Source organism: Oryza brachyantha, chromosome 1, assembly GCF_000231095.2.
Source record: "Oryza brachyantha chromosome 1, ObraRS2, whole genome shotgun sequence".
Classification (NCBI taxonomy): Eukaryota; Viridiplantae; Streptophyta; class Magnoliopsida; order Poales; family Poaceae; genus Oryza; species Oryza brachyantha.
The window spans coordinates 31,153,926-31,174,577 of NC_023163.2; the positions used below are offsets into that span (position 1 = coordinate 31,153,926).

The 20,652-nt window shown below is 39.4% G+C and overlaps 1 protein-coding gene across 1 annotated transcript; it reads right to left on the bottom strand.

Annotated features, from left to right (window-relative positions):
- Positions 1 to 2,284: 2,284 nt before the first annotated feature.
- On the bottom strand, positions 2,285 to 4,050 carry LOC102712138 (translation initiation factor IF-2). Its single transcript, XM_040528812.1, has one exon. It carries the CDS (start codon positions 3,831 to 3,833, stop codon positions 2,697 to 2,699), a length of 1,137 nt encoding a protein of 378 aa, XP_040384746.1. The 5' UTR covers positions 3,834 to 4,050; the 3' UTR covers positions 2,285 to 2,696.
- Between the last annotated feature and the right edge of the window lie 16,602 nt (positions 4,051 to 20,652).

The following is a 20,652-nucleotide window of genomic DNA, read 5'->3' on the forward strand; positions in this document are numbered from 1 at the left end:
GATAAACCTAAAAAATTTTATAATATGAAACAGACGAAACATATATATAAAACGTATAGATGAATATAGATAAACCTAAAAAATCTTATAATATGAAACAGATGAAACATGGGGGAGTAACAATTTTTGAGTTATTTAGGTAGAGATTACGATCGAAAAGAAATGATTATAAATTATCTTGGTATACGAGTAATGAATAGAAATTGGATTGCAGACGAGGGTAAAATCAGAAAAAAAAATCAAATAAGAAATCATGCTTGGCTAAATTATCTTGTTAAATGATGTATTTTTATTAAAAAATATTTCGACCATCTTATACTTTAAAATAAAATTTTAAATTTATAGTGACGAATTTTATATTTATAATATAAATATCTATGGATGAATATCATTTAATCTTTCCTATAGCTATCGTAACATTTCTAATATTTCGCAGTACACGAGTCGAAACGACATGGCATGTGCGCGCTCTGCCCACGCCCTGCAGGCACCACCACCCCCACACCTCTGCAACCAACCACCAAACCAACCCAGCCCAGCTAGTCGCCGATCCATCGCTCGCTCGCTGCCACTGCCGGCTATACTACTACTACTCCTACTCCAAATCTCAAGGCACCATGATACGTCAAAGCTGATGGGTGCGTCTCATCGTGCCGATTCGGATTCCCTCTCCCCTCCCTTCCCCCTGCACCGGCTCTAGTAGTACTTTTTTTCTCCAGAACAAAAAGAAAAAGAGAGACACAGAGAGAAAAAAAAAAAAGAAAAGGAAAAGGAAAAGACGGATGGATGCAGCATGGCGAGGCCGTCGAAGGCGTCGTGAGCAACCTCGAAGGCGCTGAAATATATATCCAGGCGCCGGGGTCAGCCGCTGCCGGCCCACTTGCGACGCCACTCTGCTTGCATCGCACATCACATTTCAGTAGATTTAGATTAGATTAGTACAAGCACCTTCAGACTAGATTAGATGCCCAAGTAATTAGATGCTGCACGTACGCTTCCAGTCTCTAATCAAACCCCTCTTCGTCTCCCGCTCTGCCACTTCAAGTAGCAACTGCACTTAATAATACTTGCACTGTTATTACTCATCTAATAACAGTGAATTTTTAACTTTATATGCGTAAGTTAATTCAGTTGCTACTCGAGTGGTTATCATAAACTCTGATAATTAAAAAAGTCTGCTAAGAAAAGAACACCATCTTTGAAGCGTGCATGCTCTAATTGTTTGTTTACATGCAGTGATTCTCTAGTGTGGTGATAATCGTACTGGAGTAAAGCTGCACAACTTAAGTAAGAAAGATAAAGAGAGATGGATACATGGACTGGACCGATCCTTAAACACCGCCACTGTACACGCTTCTTTCACCTTTTCTTTTTCCACCGCAGGTGTGTACCATCACGCCACTAACTACTGCCATTATTTACAGCTTAATTAGCTCCCTCTGCTCCCAAAATCACATCGTTTTCCCCTTTCTTCTCCGTATCTTTTGCCTTACGCTTAAGCTTCTATACAAACTTTAAATTTTAAAACTTAATATCTAACTAGATTCACATGTTTTAAACGTAGTTTATTTTACAACATTATTATATATAATATTGGCATGACGTATGTAAAAGTTTTATTTCATACATTATTTTTAATTTATACTTATTATAAGCGAGACAACGAGGCTAGCTGCTTGGTAGCTGGAGATGGACGGAGAGCAAGCAGAAAAAGCAGAGAGGCATGGGCAACTGTGGGAAGCGTACAAAAGTTGATGGATGATTGATTACGTGTTGCAAGCTAGCTACGGCTTCGTTGTTCAACAGTGTCAGCAGTTCGCGACTGGCGATCGAGCCGCGAGCGACGCATGTGCGGTCGATGGATGTGCGCGGCATGCGGCTGGCTAGCTCGCTCTGCCATTATTGGGCATATGCTTGTTGCGAAGCCAGTGGCCTCATATGCCTCCCTCCTTACCGTTTGTGGCTAGTGGTTATCGCTAATCAGCGATATCGATCAGAGTTTCACTTACCGTTTTGCTAGATGAGAGTCACGGTAACCGTGCACTTCTGTTCTCTAACAAAATAAATATAAATTTAGTATTGGTTGTGACATATCTTAGTCCAATGAACATGAACGGAGGTATGTGTAGATTTATAGTGTTAAGATGTATCACAGCCAATATAGATTGATTTGTTATGAGATGATGGATTAGTTATTACGAGGAAAAAAGTAACTACTCCATAAGCTAACATCGCTATAGTGTACCATCTGGCCGATGGACTTGAATCATTTTCTGGCTTATTAATTAGTGCTATTACGATTAATACGAGTCTACAATAAAAGAGGATGTGAACGATGGAATCAACGACGAAGGGACAAACGCTGCAGAAGCAGCTCACTTTCCCAGCCTTTTGCACCCACATCATTCGCCGACCAACCCCATGAGCTAATGTTTCACCGCTGCCAGCGTTTCTTAATTAATTACCGTTTTACACGGATAATAAACGAGTTGAGCAGCTGAGCTTAGCCAGTAGTAATAGATTAGTAGCCGTACAGTTGAGTAGAGAAAGAAAGCTAAGCTAGTTGCTGAATCGAAGTGAAGAGTGAGGAGGAGATCGATGCGAATGAGGCAGCAAGCTCAGCTCAGCTCAGCTAAGCTCGAATGGTATGTACAAAGATGTGAACCAACGAACGAACGAACGACATGGTCAATCGATCAGTACACCTTCTTGGAGAATAAGGTCCGGAGGCCGAACAGCCCCTGCGGCGGGTTCACTTCCTCGCCGCCGGCTTCCGAGCAGCTCGCGTTGTTCCGGCAACCGGTGGTTGCTGGTGCTGGTGCTGTTGCTGTGCTCACGCTCTGCGTCGGCGTGGCATTGTCGTCGCCGTCGACTTCTTGGGTTGTGGTGGCGGCGTCGGTGGTGGGCTTCTTCTTGGTGGCGGCGCCGGTGTCGTTGGTGCTCTGCTTCTGCTCGGCCGCGGCGCCTTGCTGCTGCAGCTTGTTGCGTCTGAGCTGCCAGACGGGGCTGGCGCGGCCGAGACGGATGCCGGTGACGGTGAGGCCTGTGCGGCCCTGGCCGGGCACTAGCCTCCTCAGCATGGAGGTGGCGGGCACTGGCGCTGACGGCGGAGTCGGAGCCGCCGGGGCGGTTGCGGCGGCCGCACAGGCGGCGGCGGCGGCGATGGACGCCGGTGCCGGTGCCGGCGCGGCGGCGGAGGTCTCTCCGCGGGAGTTGCTCCGGGAGCACGGGGCGCTGCTCACCTTGCGCGCGGGCCCGGGCGCCGCGGCGGCGACCGGTGCGGCGGCGGCGGCAGGAGCAGTACTGGCGTTGGCGTTGGCATTGGCGTTGGGATTCGACTTGTTGCGGCTCAAGGCCCCGGCGCCGGCGCCGGCGGAGTGGCCGGCCGAGCGGCTCCGGGAGAAGGGCCATATGTTGATGTTGATGAGCTCGCCGTTGCCGCCGACGCTGCTGACCCGCCGCTCCATCTTCTTGCGGTCCTTGGACTCCCCGCCGCCGCCGGTCGCCTTGAAGATGTCCTTCCACTTGAACGTCACCGCGGGCAGGTCCGGCGTCGGCGCCGGGCCGGACTCCGCGAGCCTCTGCCCGGCCTCCACCTCCACCTCCTCCGCCAAAGCAGACGCCTCCACCCCACCCCCGTCGCCATCGGCCGACTCAGGCGCCTGCTGCAGCGTGCGGAGCGGCAGCACAATGCCGTCGGAGAAGAGCTCGTCGGCGGTGAGCAGCTCCGGGGACTGGAACGGGGCCGGGTTCTTGCCCACCATCCAGAACTCGAACTCCGGCGACGCGGCCGGGGACGGCGACGACCGCTCTTGCTCTCCCACCACCTCCATCGCCTAACAAACACACACAGACACACCCAAAACCCCAAGAACACGACGGCTACTCCATGGACGCGCGTACACTACCACCTTTGGTTGAGCGCGGCAATGGCAGGCGGCGGCGAGGGAAGGGAAGGGAGGCGTAGGAAGCGAGCCGAGGCGTATTTATGAATGAATCAGATCGAGGAGGAGGAGGGGTTGCATTTGCATATGCGCTCTGAAATCTTTGTCTGGGGGTTGGGGGCGATGGCGCGAGATGCTCCTCGCTTTTATTCTGATCGATCCCGCCACGTTTTACCGCGAATCAAAGCGAACTAACTTACCTCGACCAACACGTACAGTAATACCACCACCGCCAGTACAATCACTATAGTAAATATATCTGCGTTTTCACGTGGGGATCCATTCCCAGTTCAACTGCTTATTTTAAGTTCAACAGAATAATAATAATAATGATAATAATAATAATAATAATCCGTTTTGCAATTTAGATGATCATTTAAAATAGATTCATTATTTACATCGGTTACGCTCTAACAAAACACACACATGGCATCATCTATATATATTTCATTAATATTATATGACATCCTTCTTATATTGTTATTGATGTATTCTTTTGTGATTGGATATTAAAGATATGAAAGGAGTAGAGAGAATATTCATATTTAGAATTTCTTTTTTTTAATACGAATGATGTTACATTTTTTAGTTATATGATGCTGGAACATCTCATTTCCTTCTTATCATCTATTTTTCGAGATAGATAATAGAATAGAACTCGTATCATCTATTTTATTTTCGAGATAGATGATAGAATAGAATATCTACTAGATTTGCTCCAACACCCTGGTTAGAAAAGCTACCGTTCTTCCGTGCTTAGTTCTAAAATATAATTATTTCTATGATAAGAATATTTTAACAAATTGTAAGTATTTCTGCACCGACTTCTATTAATTCAATCATTTTGATAATTCCAAAACCAATCGGATATTTAGAAAGAGAATACAGCAAGTTTAAAATTTAAAAATTAATGACTGAATTGGCTACTAAAATGAAGTCTGTATAAGAAATTAGCAGTAACAACTACTAGGGGATTGCCCCCCTCCCCTTTTTTTAGGTGGACCTAGATAATCTATGTAGGATTTGATTGAACATATAACTGAAATTTTATTTTTATGAATACCACTATTTATAAAAATATATTTATGTTTCATATACAACTCTTATATTTTATTTCTATAAGTTTGGAGTTCGTATATAACTCTTAAATTCTATTTGTATAAATATAATGTATTTTGTAAACAACTGTACCGATTAATCTATGATATTATAATTTTGACCCATTGTGATACCACAGTTAAAATCTTCTTCTTTGGTTAATGTGGTAACTTTTGAGCTTCATGGCGAACATTGTCTTTTTTGAGTTACCTTTATAATAAAATAGATACATATATTGATCGATAGATATATAATCTGTCTGGCTTGAGCACTTGATCCCACAGCTTGCGAATGACACGCTGAAACATTATTTTACCAAGTAGTGAAACATCTTTCGCCGATTGATAGAACATGTAAAACATGTTTGTTGGATCAAGAGGTGAAACATTTCTCGACAATCAACGATGTTAAATATTTTTGTAAACCGATTGACAACGCTTAGTTCCCTAATAAAAATAACAATACAGAAAATCTAGATTTTCTCCTAAAAATCATCAGTTTAGATTATCATGTGCCTGCTTATTAATTATCGTAATCTAAGTAAAATCATACTGAACTATAATACATCGTCTCATAATATAAAAAATCCAGTATAGTCTAGACTTACGTGTATAATGAACTTAAACATATATACAAGCGGTATCTACCGATCTATATAAGTAAAAATATTATAATATGAAACGGAGAAGGAATTATAGAGGTGAGCAAATTGACGGGGCCAGCGCACGTACGTATCCGGACGATGGACACACCTTCCGGGCAACACACACAAGCCGTGGCTAACGCATTACACGACGCATATATTCCACACCAATAATCGATTCATTGGGCATATATATGACGCCGTACAGTACAGGATAGGGCTATACGAGCGACAAAATTGTACCCGATCGATCGATGGATGGATGATCTACTGATTACTGATCAGTTGCCTGCCTGATTCTCCCCGGTGCATGTTGCCAAGATGCGTATTTTGTGGGCGGGGTTTCGTTGCGTCCTCCTCTCCTAATTAGTGGTCTGGACCATCTTGTTGCGGTTAGCCAGCCACGTCATAAGATCAGTCTGAATGCATATTTTATACATATTTTATGAGGGTGTCATGTATATTAAATAGATATTATATCAGCAAAATTGCTGACTTGGTATGATCATTGAATGAGGGAGTCTCACATGACTCGGTTATCTAGTTTACGGTTTTGATAACTGTGCCATAAAACTATGCATTGAGATTGGCCCAGCACTAGGCCCAAATCAGGCAGGAAATATGGCTACCAATATGTCATCGAACAGATTTTTTTTCCTTTTAGAATCATATGAATTTAACACTAATCTTACAGAAATAACTGCAACGAATTCGTGTGGCGCTGGCGCCGAGCACCGGCCCCAACCAACCATCCCAACCGTCCAATCATTCATTCATTCATTCCCCGACGACGTCGCCTCGGATTCCGGGCTGCATCGCCATCGCCCATCGCCGTATGATGCATCGCCGTCGCGTCGCGTGCGGCCGGGCCGCCGCCGAGAGCCGCTCCGCCGTGTGGGCCGGCCTCTCGTACGACGAGCTGCTACGCCATTGATGCGGCTCGCTCGGGCCGAATCCTTGCTGGCACCGCGTACGAACGGTGGTGGAGCTGAACATACGCTTCGACTACTAGTGCTCCTCTATGTTTGCCATGTCAGGAGTCAGGCCGGACCACATGGCGGCGGCGAAGCTTTACCCATCGCCGGCCGGCTGCTGCGTCTGCGTCTGCGTCTGCATCTGCTTCACGGCGCCAGTTCAGTCTCCATGTTTGGCAAAATGGCATGCATGCAGCGCGAGCAGGGAGCGCAGGCGGCCGGCAGCATCGGGCGGCTCGCCGGAGGCAGGCGGCGGCAGAGCAGCGCCAGGGAGCCGTCGCTTTCCGGCGGCCACCGCCCATCTCGTCGGCCGTGCTAATTGGGCCTCCCTTTCACGGGTTACATCATTGCTGGCCCGTGAAAGTGGTTGGGCCTCCTCGTTGTTGTCATGTAGTACGTGGGCTCGTTCTGGCCCGATCCAGCATTTGGGCCCTTTTCTTCTTACAAACTGGGCTCTGAGTAATAAAATTGGTTTTGGGAAAGGCCCGGCCCACTGTAGGTAGCGATCAATTCAATATACTCCTTCCGTGCGTGAATAAGGCAAACTTTCGGTTTTCGTGTCCAGCGTCCGACCTTTTGTTTTATTTAATTTTTTTTTAGAAATTAAAAAAATAGTCACACGGAAAGTAATATTCATGATTTATCATCTAATAAAAACAAAAATATTAATCGTAATTTTTTTGAATAAGACGAAGAGTCAAACATTGTAGATAAAGGTGAAAAATTGATTTATTTCGGTGGATGGAGTATATACTACTAACATTGATAATTAATACCAAATCTGTTTTTAAAAATTAATTATCACTGTTAACTTTCTCGGTTTAATTCTAACCACTAATTAACCTTAAGCAGTTAAATTAGGATGAACGAGAGCTTCACGCTTCTATTTGAGATGCCATATATACACTTTAATAATATTATGGTAGCTTTTCTACCATTTGTAAATTCTTTTGCAAAATGGACATTTTGAAAATGAAGAGTGCCCAATGTCACTTAATTGAAAAAGAAGGGAATAATATTACTTAAGCATACAAAGTTATAAATTAGACTGTCATGTCGTGTTGATTAATTGTGCCTAATATGTAGCATGCAGGCACAGGGTACATATGGCTCTAACCAACTTTCTGTCACGCCAGTGTAAGTCACGCCAGTGTAAGTAGTTCACCGGCCTACACAGTGCAAAAGCAATCGGGCGTCACTGCGTGTTCATAATATATATTTATGTATTTTCCCTTAAACATCAATCAACTCACGCAATATTTATATTTCTAATGTGTTATACACATATGATTAGAAAAAATACTACTAGATTAGAGCATTTCTACTCACTCATCTAAATTTGATCATACATATTATCATTTGAATGCCCATCTAACATAGATTTTCTTCATATCATATCAGTTACCACTCCAACAGAATATCTATATTAAATCCTTCATATATTAATAACTTGTAATCACTTCTTAAGATTAGATGTTGAGATATGGAGAGAAGATTTTTTTTTCAAACATAGATGATACACTATTTTTGAAAGATGTGATGGAGTATCTGTTGTTCCAATTTTTTCACATTTACAATGAGGCTCTTAGGTGTGTATTTAATCAATGTCCTAAATGACAGCAAAAACAAAATGTCAAATAAGGGAGCATTTGAGAATATGATGGCACACAAAATTGAGAGAAAAAAAACGCAATGCAGACGTATCGTTTGGACTAATCAGTGTTGTTTGTCCTGAAGAAGCCGGCTACTCAATCATGGACTTTTTTTGGGTGTCACAGTATTCAGTCCAGATTGAAATGATGAATCTTGTTGGAATATCCTAAACTTCTTAAATTAATTGAGCTCGTCATCTTCTTCGTCATCATCACCATCGTCATGAAAGATGACTACATTGTACGCAAGAAGATTTGTTTCAACTAACCACCAGATTATTCCAGAATTGAAAATTTTAAACTACTGATCCACATCTAGCAAGCTACTAGCAACCAAACAACTAATGAAGTAATAAAGCAATAAGAATGGAGCCACGGAATCCTACTGCTGTGATCCGAGTTCGTCTGAGTTTACAGCGACAATTAAAGTATTTTGTTTTATGCTCAAGCCTTGCAAAGTTGGCATTACATTTTTGGGTGACTGTTTAGGGAAGAACTAAATGACATATTTACAAACAAAAAAATTATGGATAAAAGTTTTATATGCTTGTCATAGCAATTTAAAAGCTAAGGCTGAAAAACGGTGAAAAAAAAAACCAAAATCAACTTTAAGTTTAAAGTTGAAAAATCCAAAATGGGTGATTGTTTGGTTTTTTATGAAAAAAGTTAAACGGTATATTTGTAAATAAAAAGTATTTTATAAATAAAACTTTTATATATGTTCTTAGATATCTAAAAATCAAAGTTAGAAAATTCCTATTTTAGCTTATAAGCATAAACATAATCACAAAGATAAGGTTGCAATTTTTAACCTATTAAATACAAGTAGAAGAAAAAGGATGAAGCCGACTGAAATTAACCCGCAGGTGTAGGATTTAAATTCTGGTGTCCAAAAGTTATACGTTCTTTGTTAAAAAAAAAGACTGCAGGTCATAGCAGCAAATATCTGGGGCACCCACAATTAAATTGATCCGGTTACCTGTCGTTTAATTACTGTTTTAGCTAGCTAGCTGCGTTATTGTGCAGGAGTGAATTGGGTAGACGTGTGTTAGTGACAGGTACTGTTCTCCTTTTGACTGATACATGCGTGAGCATTAGTTAACACACGTGTGTACTTGCTATGTTTCTTTCAGGTTGCATCGATCCATCAACAGTTAACCAATAGGTGAAATGTATCAGCATGTATGGCCCTAATTTACATTTGACCACTACATGAGATTAGGAAGGAGCCTGAATTTGAACTGAAAACCCAAAACAAACGTCAAAGTTTCACTCTCTTCAGATACCAAAATATCGGCCGCGGTCATGTAATAATAATAATAATTCAGTTTCTGACCAATGGCAATATCGTTTTCTGAATCCTGATAAGCATGTTTCAGCTGTCACTAATCGCCGGCCTGTCAACAAAGCTAAACAGTGCATTCTGGTGTCGATCACTGCTGCTCTTTTGACTCTGAATCATCCATTGATCTTGACAGGGAAGGAGGAATAATTAAACCTGAAGATTAATTAAGCACACGAGGTCAATCTCAAGAAAGCTACAGTGCTTCTGATATACACTTGATTGATTATTTGGTAGCCTCGTTGAGAGTCAGAGGTCATCTCGAAGATTTCGATGATCTGTAGCGTTCATCCACACAAAACATGCGTGTTCTACTCCTTGATCTGAACTAATTCTGCATATATGCAGGCTTGATTTCACAACTCATTGATCGATCGAGCGAGTATAATCTCATAATAATTTTTTTCTCGTCGTCTGGTGCGGTTATACTACACCACTAGTATGTGTAGTAGAAATCCTGAAGCGATTTTTTTTCCCTCCTTGTTCTGATCTTGATTTCTGGCTGATCAGAAAATCTAGAAAATTGAGCAAGAAAAGTTAACTCAGTGCCTAAGTGGATCTTGTGGACTGCCTGCCAGCTTGCTTAAAAAAGGGAAAGCAAAAGTTCGGCCGCCGCCGCCGCACGCTCGGCGGCGACGGCGACCCGGTCGGCCTACCTGGATAGCCATGCACTGTGATTCAGATCAGGCTCTGATCTCTCACAGCACACTCACACCTAGCTAGCTCGCTCTCCATCAATCAAGTCACCAAGCTAATACTAATGTGATCACAACTATGGTTAGTGCTAGCTAATTAAAGATCCATTTCCATGTGTCAGAGTGATGTTCATTGATGCTGTGACTCTCTCCAATCTTCTCCTCTCGTTCTGTTTCAGACATTTTTCTTGACCGGGTGATCGATCAAGACCAACCATGGAGCCTGGAGACCCAGATATTCGCGGCCATGGAATTGGTTGCGATGGTCTTCAGGGAAGCTGGTTTCTTTTCTTTTTCAGGTCGGAAATTCAGAGTGCAGGTATGGTTATGTACTCTAAAATGTAAAATTGCATGTGTATTAATCAGGGTTCTAATCGGCGTGAAATCGACAGATGATGTCGTCAGTATACCCAGCAAGTTTCCACCGGTCATGCATACATTTTAATTCAAAGTCAGATCAGCAAACTATACTACCTGCTTCTAGTAGAGATCTGCATCTGCTGATGAAGTATATGAACAATGCAGCATATATGAAGCCTGAATCAAATGATTTTCAGTATGTGTCAACGTTCATCATGTCAGGGTATCAGGTATATATGGACCGATACATACCAACGCACACAGGTTTGATTGATTGAGTTTTTCAGATGACAGCGAATCCATGTATGTGTATAGTTGGCAGACTACTGAAAGATGCATCAAACTGCATGCATTCGTCGATGAATTAAGGAAAAAAAGAAACCCTGTCATATATCTGAGTGTTGATTGGTCAGAGGGATGCATAGTTGTTTATGTTGGTTGGCCTGATTAATTTCTTGATGTTTGCACTGATGTCATCTGTGTAGGATTGTAGCTGCTAGATGCTCTACAAGATCCCTGCATGCATGCTTCCAGTGCGTTAATTAGTGAGTTAATTATTAATCAGTGCCATGATGCCCCCCAAACTTTTTCATGTTCCTGTGTGTGATTCCAATCTCTGCATGTCTTGCAACTTTTGCAGTATACATAATTGCAACAGGGGAAATGATCAAATGATCCATGTAAGCTAACTCGCAGATTCATATGTGTACATGTGTAGTAGTGGCTTGATATTGTATTTCGACTTGGATTAGCTTATGTCAGTCTCTGTCACATTTTGATTGTGTTTCATTTATCAGCTGCCACTTGCATTTCATATGGTGATAGGCATTGAAGTAGCTACCAATGCACTTTACATCATCTACAGGTGCAAAGGCATACTGATTACTCTGCAGGAGGGGAGGATACAAGATCAAGTTGCAAGCCCCAGTTGCACATTAAGATAAAGAGCTAATTCAGAGAAAGATAAACTAATTCTCAACTAAACATGCATGTTGGCCCTTGAGACGGTTCAATTATGCAACTTGATGGCTATATATACGTCTGTATAAAGCTGATTAGGATATCATAGAAGAAAGTTATGACATAAGTTTTGCTCTTGAAGTACATAACACACACACTTGAATATATAATTTCACAGGAGGCATCAATAACATTGCAAAGTATATATGATACTCCTCCGATTTTTTATACGATGCTATTGACTTTTATGCAAATATACAAAATTATAAGCTATGCTTACAATATTTTACTAATAAATCAAATTAAAAAATAATTAATAATTATATTTTTAATAAGAAAAATAGTCAAATAAAATCTTAAAGGTCACAATGTTAAATAAAAAATATGGAGGAAGTAGATCTAGATTCTCTTATTTGGACGGCGCAAGATGGGGGTGCACAATAACTTGAGTCTTGTGCAGTTGTTTGATGCTTCTGCAGCATCGGCCTAAAAAATTGATCCGGTGCTGTGGCAAATTGATCTTATGCTAGAAAACAGCCTATTAAATAATTAAAAAATCTAATAACATTTTATCCTTTCATCTTATGCTATAAAAGAGGATAAACTAAAGTGTACTTCTCCCATTAGAGTAACACGGCAGGAAATACAAAGCTAAGTACACTAGCTAGCACTGCCACCAGATCAAAACTTATTCAAGTCTTTCCCGTAAATTAGATAACCGAGCCAGATGAGTTTTATGGGATGAAACTCTTTTCTCATAAAAATTAACAATTTTACTAATATGACATCCTATTTAATATGCATGATACCCCATGAAACATGCATCGATACTAGCCTAAATATGCATGCATAGGTAAGAGCACGTCGATCTCGATCGTGAAACACTTTAAAAACGACCACACACACCTAAATACATGTATCAAACAAACAGAACATAATTGAATTCATTTTTATGATTTGATTAATCCAACCTGGTGCGATCTACCGTTAATGGTCCCCTTAATCTTTTGTCCGAGACATGCATGCATGCAACAACAAACAATCCATGCTTTTTTTTCCCTCTCTTTTCATTCATTAATCTGCCATGTTAATTAGTAGTAGTACTGTGTACTAGGTTGCTTGCGCCCACGCAAGCACGCATACATATATATGCCAAATCATATTATGCAGGCAGCACGTACGTACACATGATATATTGGACCACAGCATATACTACTATACTACTATATATAATAATATAAATATTAAAAAATGCATTAGTAGTGGTGGTGTGTTTGTTACCACTATCATCTCTATGTTGAGTGAGTCATTATATCGGTAACAATATTTTAGCATGTTTTATAAAAAAGTTAACGACGTTAAATATTTAGGGACGAAGGGAGTATTTTTTTTAAACACACTATAAGACACACGATCTTGTTTCATCCGATTATAAATATTTTTTTGAAAAGATTTAATTTTGTTATTTTTAATAACATTGTAAGGCATATGCATTTATTAATTAGCTAGTAGATATGCCAAATCATGTTATGCAGGCAGCACGTACGCGTACACAATTAAGATATGTTGGACCACAACATATGTAGGCACGTATAATATGCCAAAAGCTAGTAGTCACTAAGCTAAACCGGCTGGTTAAGTTGGAAACAGTGACTCATAAATAAATTATTTGGAATAGATCAATGTCTTAACGCCGCGGCGAAATAAAGTGATAGTAATTTAAATGATCGAGTTGGTGATCATATAATTAGTAATTTAATAAAAGCAAGTTATTGGGAAAAAAATCAGGAACTAAGATTACATGGTAGAGTTCAAACACGATCATTTGTTCACAGTGTTACACTGGCATATAAAGTACTTTAATTGAAGCTGTAAGTGGGTTTAGGTACCAATATATGCATGTTGATAATTGATTAACTCTAATAGAAGTTTCAAATAATCATATTTTTTATGTGTCTAGCTCCTTGAACGACATGGACGAGTGTGTATATGTTTTAAGAATGTTTTATCTTTCATTTTAACAAAAACATTTTGTGGAATGATATCTCTTAATTTACAACAAGTGACAAATGCTACAGTGAACTTGCCGAATTAATTCCGATTAGGTGAAACAATAGTTGCGGCTGAGCTAGCTAGTCCTTTTCGATGACATCATCAACTTTTCGTTATATGTTTAACTATTTGTTTGGTTAAAAAACTCACGTAATTATTATTTATTTGTTGCGTTATATTGTGTTTAATATTAGATGCATTTTAATTATCTATATTTTTGCATATTGTAAATTTATTTTAAATAAGATGAATGATTAAACATGTGCTAAAAGGTTAATGGTGAGATCTATTAAAATATATATAGAATGAGCAGTAGATCGCATGTGCTTAATTAATAAGTTACCAGTAAGGGAAAGTAAAGCTGGTTGAAAATTTTGAAAGTACAGTGAACCTGGAACTATACAAGTGATATATCTGGCTGCTCCTTTTAATTTATTACTCCGTGTAGGCTGCATTAGGTGAAGCAAACGAACCAAAAGCAAGCTGATTTGTCTAAGCATGCACTATCATTATAATGCCACGGCACTCTTAACACTCTTCCTGCAACTTAATTTTTTTTAGAAGGTTTATCTATCTAGCTAGCTCTAGACATATACCATCTATAATGATCTAAAGCTAACTAAACAACTCGATCCCACAAAATCAATGCTGAATTCATGTCTGCCTAGCTAGCTTTGCCGGCCTGCCCCATGGATCAATGGACCACTTAATTTGATCATGAGGCCAGTGTGCAACAGTGCATTGCATGGTGAGAAGAAAGGCATCTACCACTGATTATCTATGTGGATGCTAATCCACTTCTTTTGACAATCTTTAACTTAACCTCTTTTTGTAAAGTTTCCTTTTGTAAAGCAACACTACATGCATGCATATACTACATAAAGTTACCCCTGCACATATCACATCTGTGTGCCATATAATAGAAACCATCTTATTGACCAAGTTTCAATAGTACAGCTAACTACTAGTTCCAAATCATCTATAGCCAATCTAATAGCCAATTTATACAATAGTTATCTACAAAACATATACTACCATGTTTCGTCTACCATACACATATTATGTCTTGGAGTCTGTATTGCAGCTGACTACAAATCTATAACCCGCTGCTATTCTCTCTTCTCTCCTTAAAATATGTTTGTAGCTGGCTTATAGCCTACTATTGTACCTGCTCTAATGATATTGCATAGGAGAGATCTCTTGAGAAGGGTAGCTAGCTAAAATGAAACCAATCCCATTTGTTAGTAAGTATGGGAACTTTGGGCCATGTCCTTATTTAAATGTGGCAAGTGGGATTAGTTTAGATGGGCTACAGGCTCGTTAGACTTTTCGAAAAGAGGCATTAATATATGTTGCTAATTAACTAGTGTTATGTGATCTAGGTTGGATGTACCATATATGTGTGTATATGTAGTTCATCACACATAACATATTCTTTTATCTAGCTCTTGTACCACATCATATGCTAGTACCAAAATTCAGGATCTAGTTAATTAATTAACTAACCAAGAGTACCTATGGATGTGCATGGTTTGTAATTGCACCTTGCCTCAGGGATAAATTAATCAATCAGATCATATCAAGGCCAATTAAATAGTGGAAATTAACTGGCTAGTATGTAGTATGAATTAATGGTTTTCCCTACCAACCGAATAGATGGCATGGGTTACTTAATTACGATTTAAATAAATAGTGCAGACTCATATATACTGGAAAAATAACAAGAATTTAACCCACCAAAATATAATGTTCTTTCAACTTTATAGGGTTACTGGATACACCGTACCTCAGCGGTAAGCCCAGTTGTTATGGTAATGGGAAAATCCCAGTGAATATATACTAATATAGAAATACAAAAATTTTCTGCTTTGTTAATTCTAGTATATGAACACACATGCGTAGAATCTGCAGGCACATGTTATTGATGCAGCATCTCTGTCGGTCGGTCAGCATCATCAATTGAATACCGGAATGTGTGTCGATCGATCAATTTAATCAGCCTCTTAACTGTGTCATGGGCAAGTTAGCTGGAAGTTTTTTTTGATATATATAAATAAATAAATAAATAAATATGCAATAATTAATAGTAATCTGATTCATCTCCTGATCAACCTGTAAAAGGAGAGAATTAAAGCTTGCATGATATATATAGCATGATAATGGTGGTGATCGATCGATCGATCAAACCCTGGAACTTAACGACAAGCATGCAGTCACCATCGATCTGCTGCTACGTGTGCATGCATGCGTGCCAACGTGTCGTACGATTTTGCATATAATTTGATCCAACGTTCTTCTTCTTCTTGTGTTCATTCTCTTCAACACAGCCGGCGCCCTAGCTGTGTACGTTTCTCTTCAGTCTCACACATTAATTGTTGTGATGATCTGTGTATATTATGTGTACCATCATCTGCTAACTGTCATGTGTAGGACATTGTATCTGGACATGGAGACACGGCGTGGATCATACTACTCGCATTTTCAAACAGAGCCAGATAAGCTCAAAGACATGCCTATCGAAAGGGGATTCTAAATCTCGATGGGAGGTCCTCTCGTTTTCTATGTCATGTAAAATAGTTTGTAAAAAATTAACAAGATACATTAATCTGTTATATATCAATTCACAAAAATTCTAGCTCTAAAATTGCAATAGAAAAAATAAATTAAATTCTAATTACTATACACATATTCATAGCTATTTTCTTTCGACTTATAAAAGTTAAATTTAATCTGGTATGTTTATTGATATATTACACATTAATCTATCTAAGAATTTTTAAAATATTGTTCATTACCATACAAATGATGTGCAACAAAACAAGAAGATATTTCTCAAGGGTTTAAAATAGTTCCCAAATATGTGTCATACCATCATGCAAATAACAACGCGAGATAGATAGATAGATATAGGGGATGCTTGTTTAGCATATTTGTAAATTAAAAATAATTTATAAATTAAAAGTTTATATACGTGTCCTTAGTGATATATAAGCAAAGATTAAAAAATAAATTACGATGAAAAATACCTTCAAATCAACTATAAATTTAAGGTTAAAAATTTAAATTTTGGTCTAAAAGCATAAGCAGAAATGAAAACATGTCTACGATAGATAGATGGATATACAAGCCTTAGCTAATTTGGTGCTTAAGTACTCCCTCTAAACTTTTTTTATGACATTTAGCCAACGTTAAACATTAGCATATGGAGGAGTAGTTCAGTGTGCTTCGTCACGAGGTAATCTCTGCAGGTGTACTACGTGGCTGACCGATCTGGCCCTGCATTATTGCAAAGTTAGGCGAGTGGTGATGATCAGAGAGAGGTTAGCCGGCCTAAGCATGCACTGTATCTGCCCCGGTTTATTAGCCAGCTACCTGCGCTGGGCGTCTTTGCAATGCAAGCTAGGGTAGTGGTCGTCCTCGTCATCGTCGTCGTCCGCAATTAATTGTGCCCTTGTCGGGAAGAGGACCAGCTGCTGCGTGCGCTCTCCTTCTTGTCGGGACACGCCACGCCGACCGGCCGTCCGTCCGGCCAGCCACCTCTCTCTCGCGCGCGCGCGTGTGAGCGCCGCCGGCGGCGGCTTGACGGGAACGCTCGCTCGGTGGTGGTCCAGGGCGCGCGCGCGCCAGGTGCGCGAGCTCTGACGGAGACGACGACGACGACGCAAGCGAGCGGGCCGGAGAGACGGCCGGACCACCGGCCACTACGTACGTTACGTGTACGCGCGCGTGCCGCCGGCCGGCCGGTGCATGCGCGCACGTCGACGACGCGCGTCGTCGTCGATCTCTTGCGGCGGTCTGGCGCTATAGCTAGGGTACGGCGGTGGTACGTGGGGCGGTTGGCGCCATGCGCGCACGTACGACGCCGTCGGGGTCCCCCGCCATGGACGTCCGTAATCGATGGATCCAGAAAATATATGCATTTTAATCCCTCAGAAAAAGATACAACCTTATTTTTACACGTCATCTAAATAGTTAGAAAAAACTAAAAAAAATTCATAAAAAATATGTCACTCGATAAATAGATATATATATATAAGTCTAAATTTGAGCTTACAAAATTTGTAACAACAACAACAAATTAAACTCTACAAAACGTATCCATATTTATAATCATATTTTAAGTCATACTAATCAATCTTATTATTGTTTAGAATAATTTTTATAATAACTTAGATGACGCGTAACAAATTAAGCTAACCTAGTTAGCTAATAAACCAAATGAACGAATGTGTCTAGTCAATCGTAAGGTTTTTATCTTGTTCCTCCTACCGCTGCTGCTGCGTGACAGCCACATTCGATCGATCGCTGAGCACTTTGAGCCTGAACTTTGTCAGGTTCCCCAATTCTAACGGTTTTGGCTTTAATTCTTGCAGGAGTAGCACACACCAATAATTAGATTAGCTTCACGTGCGCAGTGTCACGTACGTACCTTTAGCATGCATGCAGTTCGATCAATTAAATTTTCACTCCTATCTTATCTTTTCGCTCCTGCTCTTGTTTATAAGATAAAATTTGAATTTTTAATCTTAAATTTAAATTTGATTTTAGAGGGTTTTCACCAAAGTTTAATTTTCAGCCTTGTCGCTAGATCACATATAAATATTTTATCCATAAATTATTTTCTATTTACAAATATGCCAAACAATCGTCCCTTTGCCTGTATATATAGTACTCTAGATCGATCTGTGATTTATATATCTGTCAGTCTCTTCCACTGCTACGTGCCATGTATGCAGCTTAGGATTCTCTCGTTTTCGGAATTAGTTCTTGGGGTTAAATGAGCATGCATGGACCACGACAGTGTCGGATAGAGCTAACTTATAAGCCCGGTTAATCTGAAACCTCCCGAAGGGCAAATCTCGATTTTTTTAGATTTTCACTCTTATATTTTCGTTTTTGCTTATACTTATGAGCAACAATTTAAATTAACCATAACTAGAAATTGATTTTGGAATTTTGCATTGTAGTGTTTTTTTGCCTTTCTATTTATATCGCGAAGAACACACGTATATAAAATTTTTATTCATAAATTATTTTTTATATAAATATACGTTTGATTAATTAGTTGTTTCCACCAAAAAGCCACAAGATGAGTCACATGTAAAAAAGTAGAGGTAATTTAAGACGTACTATCTGTCGAAACAATCTAACTGACGTTGTTGCATCATTCGGAGATTCTTACGACTACGGCCTTGTTTTTTTTCAGTTTGAAATTATTATAATCCAGATTATTATGAGTAAGCTGAAAGAAATAGATAACTTATTAAAGTAGCTTTTTATAATCTGGAGCCTAGCTTATTATAATTTGATAAGTTCATTTAGATGAGCTTTTTCTAGCTTATTGGGTGAAAATTACCCACCATGCCACCTCTATCTCTCTTTAGACTTGCAAACTCAATAATCTAGACTATAATAATCTAGTAAAAAAACAACTCACAGTTTATTCTGCAACAGATTATAACAATCTAACTTATAATAATCTGACTCAATAATCTAAATTACAATAATCTTAAACCGAAAGAAACAGGGCCTACATCAACTCTCCCTCGTACTCCTCAGTTCTCCTCTCCCTCCGCTCATCTCTAAGAAATTCTACTTTCTAAATATTAATGCATCAATATATTTACTTTGGATATATGTCTAAATTCATTAGCATAAAAAATTTTATGTAAGACCAAAAATTAAAGCTTATAACATAAAACGGAGGAATTTGTAGCACTAACTAATCCATTAATTAATTAAAATTGTGACTGAAAAAACACTCCGTGGTAGGAGTAGTAAACGGCCAAATATATGGACACTAAAATATGGACCATCCTGGCATGCATGCAGATTAATGGGCGCGTGACGACAGGCGAATTACGCCCCACGCACGTCATGCACGCACACGCGCAACACGTTGCGCTGTTTGCACGCCACCAGCCAAATTAATAGCCCGATTAATTCATTGTTTTCTTATTAACTGCCCACTTTTATCGCAAGATATATATTTTATATCTGTTGACAAATTTTTTTATAGCTCAAGATTTATTAGTAGCCACATAAATATAGAAAATGCTAAAAAAATTTATTACTAGAAAAATCAAAAGTAGTAATACAAAGTCGATGTTAGCCATTGATAACTAGATCTCCATATTAACACATATCATCATTTACAACCAATCGAATAACCCCTATAAATATATAATAGTATACCGTTAATACATGCCACAACTCTCTCTTGCACAACTTATTAATATCCATATCCGTGGTGCACTTGAATACGATAGCTCGTAGTATATAATCGTTCCTACTGATAGTGAATTTAACTAAATATTAGTTGTAAAGTTATGTTAAAGGTAACATGTATAATAGATTAGCTGTAATTAAGACTAACTATTTCTCTTATTCCTTATATATTTGATGTATTTATATTAATTGAAGCATGACAACTATCACTATTTTCATTTTTCACCTTTCTCCATGTGTGCTTGACTGCTTGTACGTAGCTGACTTGTAACATACTATTATACTATATAGTGACTCTAATACTTGTAGGGCTTATATTAATTACTCCTAACACCGTCCAAATAAAAACCCATTATTCGTGTTTGATTATTATATAATTATTATATATCGAACACACACGCATGCCAGTCATGCATATGATGAAACCATTAACAAATTAATAAATCATGTGTGCAGTACGTACAATCTCACACTGCTTGGCCAAAATTAAAGTAATCTCTGGGACTAGGACTGTACATGCAAGGACAATTAAGCTGTTCATTCAATTTATGCAAACGTGCGTGGTGACACGTACGGCAACGACCAACCTGCAGCTGCATGCTCAACGACGCCGTTCGTACGTCTTCGCTGCGTCGATCAAGTCCACGACCGTACCGTACTATATATATTTTTTGTTTTTTATATTATGAGATCTTCTGATCTTA

Excerpts from the sequence above, each read along its gene's own strand:
- LOC102712138 (XM_040528812.1), bottom strand. The coding sequence starts at position 3,833 with ATGGAGGTGGTGGGAGAGCAAGAGCGGTCGTCGCCGTCCCCGGCCGCG.